This window comes from Leptonotus elevatus, chromosome 13 (assembly GCF_054856555.1).
Source record: "Leptonotus elevatus isolate MCC_2025b chromosome 13, RoL_Lele_1.0, whole genome shotgun sequence".
In the NCBI taxonomy this organism is placed as follows: Eukaryota; Metazoa; Chordata; class Actinopteri; order Syngnathiformes; family Syngnathidae; genus Leptonotus; species Leptonotus elevatus.
The window spans coordinates 20,183,992-20,199,506 of NC_141251.1; the positions used below are offsets into that span (position 1 = coordinate 20,183,992).

At 39.7% G+C, this 15,515-nt stretch overlaps 1 protein-coding gene across 2 annotated transcripts in view; it reads left to right on the top strand.

The window, feature by feature from the left end:
* Positions 1-15,515, top strand: part of cdh11 (cadherin 11, type 2, OB-cadherin (osteoblast)) — an 88,358-nt gene that overhangs the window by 59,394 nt on the left and 13,449 nt on the right. For both annotated transcript variants that reach the window (XM_086092665.1, XM_086092664.1), the window contains 4 exons: positions 2,005-2,299; positions 4,447-4,566; positions 7,794-7,961; positions 10,285-10,472. In XM_086092665.1, coding sequence (XP_085948791.1) covers positions 2,005-2,299; positions 4,447-4,566; positions 7,794-7,961; positions 10,285-10,472 — 771 coding nt within the window. The remainder of the gene's footprint in view (positions 1-2,004; positions 2,300-4,446; positions 4,567-7,793; positions 7,962-10,284; positions 10,473-15,515) is intronic.

The following is a 15,515-nucleotide window of genomic DNA, read 5'->3' on the forward strand; positions in this document are numbered from 1 at the left end:
GCGGGTAGGCAAGTTCGGTCCTAGAGAGCCGCAGTCCTGCATGTTTTTGATGTCTCCCTCCTCAAACACAGCTCAGAGGCTCCTGCAGAACGTAATTATGAGCTGATGATTTGAAACACCTGGGTTGGAGGCAGGAGACACCGAAAACATGCAGCACTGTGGCTCTCTAGAACCAAACTTGCCTATCCCTGGCTTAATATAATGATTTTTGGACTTGCATCATGTGCACATAATAATTATTATTATTTTGGAAGGTAGTGGGCCAATGTGGACCTTATTTTAATGTATCAGGTACTCGTGGAGACTGCCAATATAAAAACCAATACCTAAGGCAAATACAATTTGACATCAGATAATTTGTTCCTCACTTAATATTATTGTTGTTTTCTTATTGTTATTATATTAAAGAGTTAACTGGGCTTTAACCAATAGTCTCATTTCCTCACCAAGAGGGTGTGTAGTGGGGAATTGTGAGTGAGGGAGGATCATACTTGTGAGGGGGTGATTGGTGGCACTGCATCTCAACAACAACAACAACAACAACATAATCAATCAAAACGGCAACGAGTGAGATGACATGGTGCGAGCGTCATATTTGCTTGTAAAAGAAGAATAAGAGTTTAATTGAACAGAGAACATTTGTCACTTGTTGGATGACAGCCCTTTAAATCTCTCACTTATTAGCAATGCACATAAAACGAAATAATAAGTCGGTCTTTGTCTAGGAAAGGGCTGGGCAAACTTTTGTGGTCAAGGGTTTTTAAAATGTAGTAAATAATAATAAAACAATTTAATTTAAGTAAAATGAAACGTAAAATTGTTTTTATTTTAAACAAATGATGTTTTAGCTTATTTATGATTAATGTATTAGAATTAGTTAGCCCTTTCTTAAACATGTTTTGTTAATTATATTTTAATTATTTATATTACTAATGGTTTTTGTGTTTATATACAATTGTTTATTTAAATAATTTTAATGGTCTAATTTTATAAAAAATTCTGCATTTTATGTCTAATAGTTCATTTCAAGAAGTAGATAATCCGAACTCATTTTTCAACGTTAATATTGAATTTAATTATTGGAAATTCACCAAATACTTATTCAAATAAAATAATTAATTGGCACATTTAACTAATATTTTTTTCATTTCATTACTAATTATAATTCAATGAACCATTGAATTAGTCCTCTAGTTACGAACATCTGAGTTACGAACATTCGCAGATACGAACAAAGGCTGACTGATGTCCATAAAAGCTGTATTTTGCGTGCAAGTTAATATTTAAGTGCGCTCCATATCATACATTATCTCTCCTGGAGGATATTCATGAAAAGCAGCACTCATTCGTCTTCTTTATCGGCGTAGTAGTGAACCGTACAATATCAATTCAGCTTCAAAATCAATTGAATCTGACTCGGTAGTCGCCATCTTGACTCGTCATACGCACCAATCACAATTCATGTGCACTTCAGGGACAGTCAGAAAACATACTTTCCTGAGACTGTTACACCCAATACATAATGCATTCCACTTCAGCCTTACATGAACTCAACTCAATAACTACTCCACCATCCATGTACAGTAAGCATATTTATTTTGTTTTTATTGCATTGTACTGTGTAAAAATTGTATGTGATGTGAGGAAAAGTGGTTCAGATAATGGATGAATGGATGACGTAATTTAATGTATGTTTTTTCATTTAATTTATATACTGTATATATGTAAAGTATATTGTTTGTTTAATTTTGTATTTTATTAAATGTTTTACATATTTCTATAGTTTTATTTAAAACAAATATTTGATGAAACAAAATTTGTGATTCAAAATTTAATGTGATTCGATTTACAAACAAATTGGACTTACAAACAACCTCTCAGAACCCATTGTGTTCGTAAATTGAGGATATAATATACAATATAAATTAACCCAAAAAATATATCAAATATAGGCATCTTCTACTTGAAGCATGACATAATTTAATTGCTCTTCATCCCACACAGCTCCACTCCGACGTGGACTCGGGCAACGGCAACATCAAGTATATCCTGTCGGGCGAGGGCGCTGGGACCATCTTCGTCATCGACGACAAGACGGGCAACATTCACGCCACCAAGACGCTGGACCGTGAAGAGCAGGCTCAGTACACGCTGACAGCGCAGGCGGTGGCCCGAGATACCAACAAGCCTCTGGAGCCGCCCTCTGAGTTCATTGTCAAGGTGCAGGACATCAACGATAATCCGCCGGAGTTCCTGCATGGGCCCTACTACGCCAGGGTGCCCGAGATGTCCAATGTCGGTGAGTGGTACACAATACTAACTGGAAAACAATTGTAAGGGGCTGGAAATGTAAACAATTGTTTGTGGTTGTGACCGTAAACAATTGATAGGGCTGTATGATTATGGCCAAAATGATAATCATTATTATTTTAATCAATATTGTAATCATTAAATCATCCAAAATTCACATTTGTTATACATTTAAGCAGCGAGTCCTGAAAGAACTTGGTTGGGTTGGGTTAATGATTGTATTTTTGCCAAAACACACATCATAGTACCCAAAAAAATCTAAAATCCAGTTTGAACATAATGGCAAATAGTAAATAAATTGCGCTTTATCTGCACCATATGTTGTCCAAAACACATTCACGTATTTTGAATGAAAACATCAGTGTATCAAGACTGTATGCGGCTAATGCGCTAACGCAGCCGCGCCAACCTACGGAAAGGTTGTCCTTTTTAGTGGAAAATAACTTTTCCACTTTTGCTTTAAATCCGTCCGTTCTGAAGATTCTGTCGGACCAGCTAACTAGCGCTGCCTCTCTCACTCTGGCCCAACGGCCAAGTTTGCAAACTCCCTTGGTGCTAGGACGGTGTAAGAGGTCAAAAGCGAAGTAACGACAAGGCGTTGATACACTGCCTAGATGGTTTATTTCCTGATTGCTTAACAGCCTAATATAATGTTTAGCCAGCTAAACATTCCCACGCACATGCATACACAATCAAATTACATCAAACGAGTCCAAAAGTCCAAAAGTGAGTGGCGTGTGCTAATGAAGTCTTTGCCGAAGTTCATCATGGTCATTCTTCTTCAGGAATGATCGATTCTCATGGAAACCCGAGCACAGGAAGGGTGGCTACATGACCGCACCATTAGCGCATACATTAAAAGGAATCAAACTCTCGACAAGCTGCTGCGGCTCTCATGACTAAGAGCTTTCCGATATTGATAGACTCTCCAGCCCGGATTGGTTGTGGTCACGGGACTCTTAATGCCCCTCAAACTGCAGACAGCCTTTCCACAGAAAGACACGCGGAGAGGACGTTTGAGCGTTTCCATTTCAAAATCGTCCGAACGCGTGAAACTTGAACACACAAGTCAGGCATGAGCAGAAGGTTAGGGGATTTTCAAGCCAAGGTTAGGGTTTAAAAGTATGGAAAGCAGCTTTTTTAAGTCAAGGTTTCAGTTGGGGTTTCATACTAGAGTTAGGATTTTAAATTAGGGTTTTGAACCAGATAAAGGATCTTAAATTAGGATTTAAGGCAGTGGGTATAGCTTTAAAGTGGGGTTTCAAATTAGTGTTTCAAGCTTGAGTTTGGTTTTCAAACTAAATTTAGGGTTTTAAATTTGAGTTTTGAAAGTAGGATTTCAGAAAAGGTTAGGGCTTCAAATCAGGATTTCAAAGTATGTTATGGTTTCAAGGAAGGGTTAGGGTTTCAACAAGGGTAATAGTTTTAAGACAAGGTGGTTTTTCAAACTAAGATTATTAGGGTTTGAAGCCAGGGTTGGGGATTTAAATGATTATTTTAAAGTACATTTTGAGACCAGGGTTTGGTTTACAAATCAGGGTTTCAAATCAGGGTTACTGTGTTAATTCAGGGTTTTAGAGTACTGTGTCAAGGTATTGTTAATGTTAAGGTTGACAATCAAGGTTTTAAAGTATGTTTTGAGTCAGGGTTTGCTTTCAAACTGAGATTATGATTCTGAATTAGGGCTTTAATAGTAGGGTTTTAAACCAGGTTTATGTTTCAAATTTTGGTTTTATGTCAGGGTGTTGGTTTGAATCCAGTGTTACAGAATCTGGATTCAAGCCAGAATAATGGTTTCAAGTCATTGTTAGGCTTTCAAACTAAATTTTGGGCTTCAAATGAGGGTTTCAAGACTGTGTTAAGGTTTCAAATTAGGATTTCAAAGCAGGGTTTCAAGTTCCTGTTGTCACGTCCTTTCTTTTTGGAATCCTTTTCTTTCATTCCTTGGTGAGATTTGAACACTGCAGACGGGCTGTGTAGCAGGAGCTAACACAGCAGCATGCAGACTGACAAAGACAGCCGAGCAGTCTCCTTGCTGCGCGTTGATGGACGTGCTCGTCATGCAAAGATGCTCAAACGGCGCTTGTGGCCTGGCCGTGCAGAAGAAGTCATTTTTTGTGTGCTTGTGTTTGGCAGGTACGTCAGTGATGCAGGTAACGGCCACGGATGCCGATGACCCCATGTACGGAAACAGCGCCCGGTTGGTGTACAGCATCCTGCAGGGACAACCGTACTTCTCCGTGGAGCCTCAGACAGGTGAGGAACAAGCAGAGACACTCAATGACCTCAACATTAGGTACACCTGCACTATCTATCTGCCCATCTGTCTAGTATACCTGCTTCTCAGTGGGGCTTTGGACCAATTTCCTAGTAGGAATGCCAGCCTTGGATATCGCTCAAAATGGTTGCTTCAAAGCAAAATGGCTGACTTTTAGTTCACTTTTGGACATTGGTCTTTGAGTCGTTTTGGTATATTCTGTTATAATAGGCGTGATGATAGGCACAATTTCAGATTGATTAGCAACACTGGTGTCTGAGTTTTCCAACTTTCTTCGGCCACTCCTGAGTAATTTTCTTTGTGGTGAATCCGCAAAGTTTTCATCAAACTTGGATGCCATGCTCAACCTATATTACATTGTGTAAACTTCACAATGTAGTGTTGCCCATCCCACTCATTTAGACAAATTCTCTCGTCAGATTTCAACAACATTCAAGCCCTAAAATTTGCCCAAAATGGCTGCTTAACATAGAAATTGTCAACGTCCTTAGTTTGGGGGTCTAGTAAAAAAAAAATCACTCTTTCTGTTGTGACAGACATTTCCACCAAATTTTGTGTTGATGGGTAAAACTTGTGTTGGGAGCTACTTTTGTAACAATCCACTAAGTACATTTTGTGGGGTTATGTTCAGGATCCCTAAAATACATAGATTATCACAGGGATACATCCGCTTGGCAAAATTGGTACATTGTTGGGCATGTTGTTGAACACAAAGTTCTAAATAGTGATAACAGCTTGAACTTGAATAGTTGACAGTATGTATTGACATGAATATAAGGTCAGATAAAGTAGATTTCATGAAATGGGTTGCAGGGGTTAGGAACCAAGAATCAATTAGACAAATAGCCACCACCCCAAAACATTATTTTTTTTAACTGCCTCTATTAAGAGTTTAAACCCTCACATTACCCAAACTATTAGCCCAAAATATTGTATACCATTTCAATGTCTTCTTACAGTGTTTACCCTTAAAAACAAATGGCTTACAGATTATTTGATTTGTTCACTGTATCCCATTATTTCCTACTGGGTAATCATTTGAATCTGAAACGACACCTTTGTCCATCACGTGCAAAAACCAAACACACCTACACAAATAAATAAGTAAAGATGACTGTTATATAAAAAGTCAGTGCAGCGGGGACTCTAAAGTGGTCAAAAAAGAACAGCACGTTCACTTTGGCGGTTACTGTGTCCTGGCCTGATATTTGGACAGCGCGAGGTGGTAACGGTTGGATGTGTGGGGTCACACAGAGTGGAGATGGCATTGGTACACATAGAGAGACATGTAGTTGGTGGGAGTGGGGGAGGGTGGACGGGTGGTGGTGAGATTTTGATGGTGGATTTGTGCAGAGTAAATCTGAGCTAATCAGAGCGGTGTCGGCTATTTGACTGGCGCACATCCAAAGCTCACATTTCTAATTGGTTTGGAGATTATCAGCTTTGCGTGCTGTCACAACACACACACTCACACAAACACACACATACAGCCGGCCCACCGTGACCATAAAAACTTCAACACACACCACCAGATTATCAGTGTTTGAAATGTAGAAAAATAATCTCACACTTGTTTAGGTTAAATCCATATTTTTTAGCTTGATTGATTCAGAAGGGAAAATAATCATTTCTGGAGGTCACGTCACACATTGCATTGAGATCAGGCTGCTGTGGCCTGGTTGCCGTGGTAACACGTGAAGAATCAAATATGCAATCACGTCCTCACCACAGGAACGGGGCATCAACTGGATCGGCGCAAACCTCTGTAGAATAATCTTGCTTTTCCGCCTCCGTATTGTAGATCTGTTATCCTGAAACGCCATTTTGTTTAAGAAGCATTGAATACAGCTCAATTATTAGAGCTTTGTTTTTCATGTAGAATCATCAAAGTTTGGGAACATGCTCTGCTCACACATCGTGGTGAAAAGTTAAACACTCTGCAATTTAGCGTGGTTGATCTGTCTAGTACACCTGCTTTAAATTTGGTAGCGATTGGATGAACTGACTTGGAAAAGTATGTTCAGTTAAAAGAGGAACCAAGTTATTATGGCTTAGTTTATGTATGGGGAATCATCCAAATTTGTCAAATTGTCCTGGCCACAATACATGATGGACTCAAACCTTTTCCCGTTAAACATTGTCCATCTGTCTAGTAAACCTATTTCAAATTCGGTAGAAGAAGTCTGTTCAGGTATTTCAGAAGCTGATGTATTAAATGTTTGCTTTTCTTTGCCTAATCACCATCCTCTGCCGCCATGCTCCACCCACGCACAATAAAGAAAACTTATTAGGTTGGCAATTTAGCATCGTCCATCTGTCTAGTACACCTGGTTTAAAATTTGGTAGCAATGGGATAAATTCACTGAGAGAAGTCTGTGTCAATATGACAGGAGCGGAGTTAATAGAGCTTCTTTTTTTATGGTGAATAATCAAATTTGTCGCCATGTTCCGCCCACAAACCACCATCAGAAGTCAAACACTTGGCAATTTAGTGTGGTCCATCTGTCTATTACACCTGGTTCAAATTTGGTAGCGGCGGGAAGAATTCCCTAAGTCTGTTTAGGTTAGGCTTCTCTCTTTCTTGCTCTCGTTTACCAAACTTTGCTGCCATGCTGCGCCCACACACCATGATATAAACTCAGTAGCATGGCAATTTAACATGGTCCAACTGTCTACCACACCTGATTCAAATTTGATATTGATTGTATTTATTCCGTTAAAGTCTGTTCAGGTACGACGCGAGTTGATGTAGTCAAAGCTTTGTTTTTATAATAATAATAATGTTCCGCCCATATAACAAGATAAAAACTTGGCAATATAGTATTGTTCAGCTGTCTACTACACCTTTTTTTTTTTTTTTGCATTTTGTCATGAGAGACATTGATTGAATTGCATGTCTTTATTGTCATTGCTCATGCACAAGTAAAAGTCCAAGAAACATGACAATAACAATGGCCAACAGAGGGAGACAGAGGGGTAATCCTGTCTAAAGCTTCATCTGTCCTATCAATAAAAAATGCATAAAGCCACAAAAAAACAATTATAAAAATAAAATAATCAATGGCACAGTATGCACTTGGAAAAAAAGACTACCAAGTCCCATGCCAATTGGTGAAATCAATGGTCACATTGATCCATTCTTGACATCAACATCACAGTTTTGATTGTAAAAGTTGACGTTAGAAGCGTTTTTCCACACCTGCAGGCATCATTCGCACTGCGCTGCCCAACATGGACCGCGAGGCCCGGCAGGAGTATGACGTGGTGATCCAGGCCAAGGACATGGGCGGCCACATGGGCGGCCTGTCGGGGACCACCGAGGTCAAAATCACACTGACTGACGTCAATGACAACCCACCCAAGTTCCCACAGAGTGAGTGCATGTCAATTCTGGATGCTTCTTGTACTAGTGTGTAGGTGAATGTGTATGTGTGTGTCCGTGCCTGTTTTTCATGTGTGTCATTGTGGCTCAGTTTATTTTCATGTCTCGTGTGTGTTTCTTATTTCAACTCTGACAAGCTAAAACATTTAAATGACAAAGTAAAAAATACAACAAATTATGTAAATATATAAGTATGTATGCCCATTAAAGAATCTATTTGGAACACTCAATTTGCTTCCATGCACAATAAAGTGCAACAAGAGTCAGCTGTAAATGCCGCAACAAGAGTCAGCTGTAAATGCCGCAACAACACTTACAGTTTACACTTATATCACGAGTCTGAGCATCTGTAAAGTATGAGCAGAAGGAGCACCTGTGAAAAGAATGTTCCAGATGGCGCCAATAAGGATGTTGATTACATATTTAGCACTTTGAGAGAAGCAGTGGAGCTAAAAGATGAAGATAATCTCCACCCCCTTAAAAAATAGTTAAGAAATAAAAACAAAACCATTTTGTGTCCCTTTTATAAAAAAAAAAAAAATATCATCTACTTTCCGGTTTCTCAAAGACTTCCTCTATCATTATTTCCCTTTTAGCCTGCATAATAGAATAAGCATTGAGACAAAAACAATTCAGTTACACTGGCAATAACAAAAGGCCAAGCAAGAATCTCTGAAAAAGGAGAATTTTTTTACTTGATCTGTCACATCGGCGCTGGCATGTATCAATTACTCGACACACTCCTTTTGTGAGATTACTGAGCTGCCACCGCAGCCGCCTCGCTCGTCGCCCTGGAAAATGAAACGAAACGAGCAGTGATCCAGCCATACAAAAGATATCCTGACTTGAAAAGATGATTTCCATGCCTGGGAAATAGTAGTGAAGTTAGCACCTTATCCCGCTAATAATATCGCACGATGAAATGTATGTGAGTGTTGATCTTACGTATGAAAGGAAAGCATTGGACACAGAGGGAGGTTTTGCTGGGGGAGGTAAACTTAGGAGAAATAGGGTGAAATGAGGAGGAAAGGTAAGGACACATTCCAAGATTTGGAAGTGGAATGAGGGCGACAGGGAGGCAAGAAGAATAAGAATGAGCAAGCATTGGCCCCGCCTTAGAGGGTGGAGCAGTAGCTCATTTGCATGAGACAAAAAGCAGCAGCATCTACCAATTGATACATACATTTACCAACCTTACCAAAGTTCTGACATCTGAATTCCATTTACCTGACTTCCTATTCACCCAGCTATCATCTATACAACTTCCACTTAACGATTTACCTTTTTATCCAAATAACCAACTATTACTCTAACCATCTATGCCACTACCTAAATTATAAACAAGCCTAGTATCTACCTATCTAGCTATCAAGCTACCCATCTGTAAACTGCCCTATCTTCCATCTACAATACCTATCAACCCATCTAGTTGTCATCTACCATCTATTCAACTACTTTTCTACATCAACCCATCTATCTATCTATCTATCTATCTATCTATCTATCTATCTATCTATCTATCTATCTATCTATCTATCTATCTATCTATCTATCTATCTATCTATCTATCTATCTATCTATCTATCTATCTATCTATCTATCTATCTATCTATCTATCTACCCATCTATCAAACTACCCATTCATCTAACTATCCATCTAGTTATCTGTCCAATTATCTTCCATGTAGTCATCTACCTATCTATTAACCATCTATCCATCTCCAAATTCTCCAAATACTTTTCTAACCCTCTACCTACCTGTTAAACTAGCTATTCATCTGCTAATGTATCCAATTACAGGTGATGTCTCTCCCATCTATCCAGCTACCATTTACCATTCAACCATGTATTTGACAAACTACCCATTTATCAAATGTCATCATTCATCTATTCAACTACCCATCGTACCGGCGACCCAACAAACTGTCATCCAACAGTCTACTTTTCTACCCATCTACCCAAAAATCTATGTAGCTATCATCTACCCAAAAATCTATTTAGCTATCACACCAACTACCAAACTGTCTACCCATTTATCCACCTATCCAATTACCCACCTACCCATCTAGCCATCAACCAGAATAAACTTCTGATGTCTGAATTCCCCCTAAAATAGTTTTTCTTTGGCAATTTTCGGGGTCTGGTTGTGACACTTTTTTAAAGACTAGAAGAATATTCCCAAAGAGCAAAATTCAGAAAGTTAAAGTGTGTCTAAAAACATTGCGAGAAGCACAAGTTGGCCATTCATTTTTTATTTGCCTCATGTCTCACTCAATAAACCGTGGTCCCATCTGCGTCTTGTGTCACCCCACAGGCGTGTATTCCATGTCTGTGTCGGAGGACAAAGTAGAGGGCGAGGAGGTGGGCCGTCTCAAGGCCAAGGATCCCGACATGGGTGACAATGGGCTGGTCAACTACCGGCTGACGGATGGGGACGGCCTGGGGATGTTCGAGCTCAGCACCGACTCTGAAACCAGGGAGGCTATCATCAAGCTCAAAAAAGTAAGTACAGAAAATACTTTTTGAAAATAATGTTTTATACTGTGGGTCTGATAACATGCTTGCTTGTAATGGTTGCTACCAAGTAGAGAAAGCTACATGCCAAATAATTACAATAGAAGACAAATACCAAAATATAAATATATTAAATGTAAGAAATATAATGCTGGATGGTGACTGGATAACAATAATGCAAATGGTAGGTAGATAGGTAGATGCCAAGATGGGTGTTATAGATGATAGATTGTCAGATAGATGTGTAGATAGATAAATATAAGTAAATTATCAGATAAATGTTTAGATGGATTGATAAATATATAGCTGTGGTTAAATGGGGAAATTAATAGATGACTACATCTGTACTGTACATTGAAATGACTAGATGGGTATGTTGGTTGGAGGATTTGTAGACAGATAGATGCTTCAATGGCTCAATGGAGTTGTAGACAGAAAGTGAGATTTTTTTTTAAACATTTTATAAGAGCTTTGGAGGTCAGAATCTCCTCAACACAGAGACTTGAGGTCTGTAACTGCACTTCCTGTCGACATAGAACACAAAGCCATCCAGCCAGCCAGCTCACTTTTATTAATTCTGTGGGAAAATCTCTCTCTAGCCTGACTCGATCGATACAAATCTTCTTTTGTCTCGATGCAGCGGTTCAGCGCCACTCAGACACTCCGGCGTTCAGCTTTTTCTTTTGCGCTGCTATCAAGAAATGAGAGCATGAATTAAAAAAATATAATAAAATAAAAATAAAACCATTGGTGTAGCCCAGGGCGATGTGGTTAACCTCAAGTTCAAGAGTAATCCAAAAGCAGTGCAGGGTGCGGTGGAGGCGGGCAGCTGTGCGACCAATCTCAATGCTCAAGAGCTCAATGGAGCTCAAGTCTTGACCACATCCAATGCGGAGAGGACACATAAGAGATGACTTGTTGGCCCTTGAAAAAAGATGAAGTACAGGACGTTCTCGTGTGGTCACCAGGGAGGAGCCCCATATTTCAGTCTTTTGTCCTGCTTGGAGCTCAGATTTTCCACTTCAAAATAAGGAACTGAAAGAAAAAAAAACATTGAAATGCATCAGTCATAACAAGACATACTTAAAAAAAAAAAAACTAGACACATTTTACTGAGAGAAGACTGAGGGCAAGACAGTGGAATATAATACAGTGGCAATTTAAAGGCAAGACTGTGGAGTACATTACAGTAGCATCCAGAACTAAGGCACAAAAACAGAAGTGTTACCTTCCTATCCTTTATTTAGCCAAGTCAATACAATCTCTAAGAACATTTAAACTGGGAAAACCCACTTTTGAACGCATCAGTCTGAACAATATGTATGCTGTAAAAATAGTAATAATAATAATAAACTAGACACATTTTGTCCAAGAGGAATGGCAACGATAAGAACTAAAGCCCAACAACAATAAAGCATGCAAAGTATGCATTACTTTCAGAAGATATTTTATTTAAAAGCTACTACAAAATGAAGACTGTGAAGTCTAATACTTAAAATGCTTTTACCCGCAGTGGGTTCAATGACCCTGACCGCTACTACGACTAAGAAAAATAATAATACACATTAGCTTTATATAGAGCTTAGATATGTACACCATCTGTGTCACCACTTAGACTTGGTTTTAGCAAGTCAACTTTTTGTCACCAAATTGCCAGATGCGCCGGAGGACGTGCAATAGAATACGACAGAACGCTTATCGAGGTGTAGCATGGTCTAATTCACAAACACGCTAAACTGGACTTGCCTTGGCACGCTGTAGACGAAAACAGGCTCCATAATGTTCCTTCATAAAGATAATTCCATTTTAGGAAAAAAAATGGTTTGCTCCAATTTTTGGTCTGTGTTAAGATTCGATTTGTGAACGTAGCACATTAAATATCTAAACGCTGATTTCAAGATTGTCAGATATCCTCTGCAGCCCTTGGAGGAAAATGTTTTACCTTGATACCTTGAAACTGGAACAAGACGATCCATTCAGCTAGAGTGAGTGAGTTTGTGTGTGTAGACTGACAACAGGGAACAATCACCCCAAAAATCCTTCACCCTGATTCCCTACGACTCTTGTAATAACAGCACCAGAGCCCGAGGCTGATTTGAAGCGTGTGCGTATGTGTGCACAAGAATGTGTTTATACGTGTGTGTACATGAGAGTGTGTGCGATTGAGAGATGCTCACGTCATAAGGCCCACTTGGACTCGATCTGATTACAGTGTCCTGATTCTGATGCGCCGCAATGTGATTATAGAGTCCTGATGCCTCTCGGGGGAAATCATCACCTGTTGGCCACAAGAGGCAGCACTCACGCGCGCGTACACACACACACACCTGAACACTTTGAAATCAGCGTCGGGAGAAGCCTTTACTAATCTCTATTCTCCCTCTCACACATTCATGCACACCGGCATGAGCTTTAATCAACTATTCTCTTTCAACTGTGTCCTGACGAAAGCACTTTGCGGAATATTAAGAAGCCATGCCTGTGTACGTGTGCATGCGTGTGTGTGTGTGTGTGTCACTGTGAATATTGTCATGAATGAAAGTGAGCGAGCGCTCCAGAGAGTGTGACCAAAGCGATGGAAAATGAAAGAAGTGGGACACGTCGGTGACGTGAGCCTCCCGCTGAGTTTGTCGCTGACGCATTTAAGTTCTGTCGGACTTTGTGACGTTTAAAAGAGGGGAAAGAAAGACTCTGTGTTACCGTCGCAAACCTTACCCAAAGACAGTTTGACAGTTTGTCGTCGCACGGCTATCTGGTAGTTTTTGACTTGACATACTTCACAAGAAGCAGCATTTTGGCAGTTAAACAGCATAAGTCAATATTATTTACTTTCTTATTTAAAAAAAAAAAGTGTCTTCAAGATGTTTATTGGCACTCCCCTTTTCAAATTTACTGTCAAACTAAACATAAAACTAAGATAATTGCAAGTTGTTTAAAATAACCACATTGCTAATAAGCCTTCAAGCTCATTAGTTTAATGCAAACACTGTTGTTGTTCTTGGGGTAAGGCTGAGACAGATTCATAGAATTTCTATTCATTTCAATGGTGAAAGACGATTGAAACACAATGTTTTGAGTTTTGTTTTGTTCAGCATTTGCAAGTTCACTTTGTTCATAGATTTTTTTAAACCTATCCTCTGTTATTCACTTTAGTAAATGTATTACTTTATCGTCTTCTGGTAATATCTTTGTGTGACGCTGTTGAAATTAGTTGAAAAACTTAATTTGGACACAAACAGTCCTTTAGCGCCATATTATAGTCAAATACAGTCCAGTATAAACCTGAGAGTGGGGGCGTAACTGTAATTCCTTGACACCAATTACTGTACTACATTGAGGTATGCCAAAAAATGTACATAAGAATTGAGATTCTCATTTACTACGATGCAGAATCGATGTAAAATCGATTTAATTAACTCTTTGACTGCCAGACGTTTTCAGAAAAGGGATGCTGTGAGTGCCAGCCGATTTAAGCATTTTGACTGATCTTTCAAGGTCCACAGAAATTTTTTTTTTTTGATTGAACTTTCATCTTTCATCAGAAAAAAAAAGTTTGTTTCTACCTTATTCCGTTCTTTAGTAATCAACAATAGAAAATGGTTAGTTTCACCCAAATGCGCTTGTTTTGGACCAAAATACGGAGAAATCAAGCTTTTAGTGAAACGATATTATTTCATGCACTCTAGTGAATTTTACACTTCTTTTTGTCCATGAATGATGCCACAAACACCTAAATAGTGCTTTACTTCTATAAAACACTACCACCAAGAATGAAAAAGTTTATTTACATTCAACAGTGTAACAATTTGACAACAATTTGGCAAACTATTTACAAATGTGTGCAACTGTGGTACTATTTACAATTATGTGGATGTTTCAACGACAGTTTTTCTTTTTGTGTAACACTCCCCTGTGTGCAAGGAGACGCAACAGGATTTGCACAACAAATTAGTTTCACTGCGATTGCCTCTTCGCGTGCAGACGCTACACTTTCTTGCCGGCCGTTTTTTCCGGGGAATAGCAAGTATATACTGCAGTGTGTGTTGCCATCAAGTCTACTATCAGGATCATGCTACGGTTACGTTACGGTGGTGTTACGTCTGGCTTCCTCATGTCCTTCAGTTCCTACCGGGTGGTAGATGTTCTGATCCATCTTATCCACTCCATTTATGGTGGCATCGTAGTCCAGAACCAGTGTCTTCTCCGTGATCAGACTGTACCCGCTCCTCCGATGAATATGTATTGGACTCGGGGTACTCTCCATCGCCCGATCGAATGTCCGCTTGTGCAGCTCCGCGTTTCCCGGCGTTAGCAGCGCTAGCCGGTGAGGCTTTATGACGTGAGAATAACGGCCGCGTCAATGCTTCCAACTGTGGCGTCAACCTCGGGAGTCACCATCATCATCATCATCAATGTGCATTGGTCGATGCTTTTCGACTACTCTCCATCGCCCGATCGAATGTCCGCTTGTGCAGCTCCGCGTTTTCCGGCGTTAGCAGCGCTAGCCGGTGAGGCTTTATGACGTGAGAACAACGGCCGCGTCAATGCTTCCAACTGTGGCGTCAAGCTCGGAGTCACCATCATCATCATCGTCGACATCAATGCGCTTTTTAGTATTGATCGATGCTTTCCGTCTTTGACAAAAATGCTCAAGCGTGAGCTGCTTGCAACCGGTCGCCATTGTTGCTTCATCAGCCATTGTCCCCTCAACACTCTAGCTCCGTCCGCCTCACGTCTTCTACTGACGCCCACCCAATCTTGTGCAAAGAGAGTCATCGCTGCCATCTTGGGGCCAAAACGAGTCATTATACTAACTAGATCTGCTTGATACTTTCAGCACAGCTGCCCAAGGCTTTCCTCCACCCGTTTCCAAAAAAAACCCAAAAAAACATAGTGAACGTCTTTTAACGTCCTCGGCACCCCTCCGTAGGTTTTTACTAAACGTTATATAACGTTTATGGCAGTCAAAGAGTTAACTTATTTTATACTTTAAAAGCTATCAAATTTGGTTCTAGCAGTTATGGTCCACAT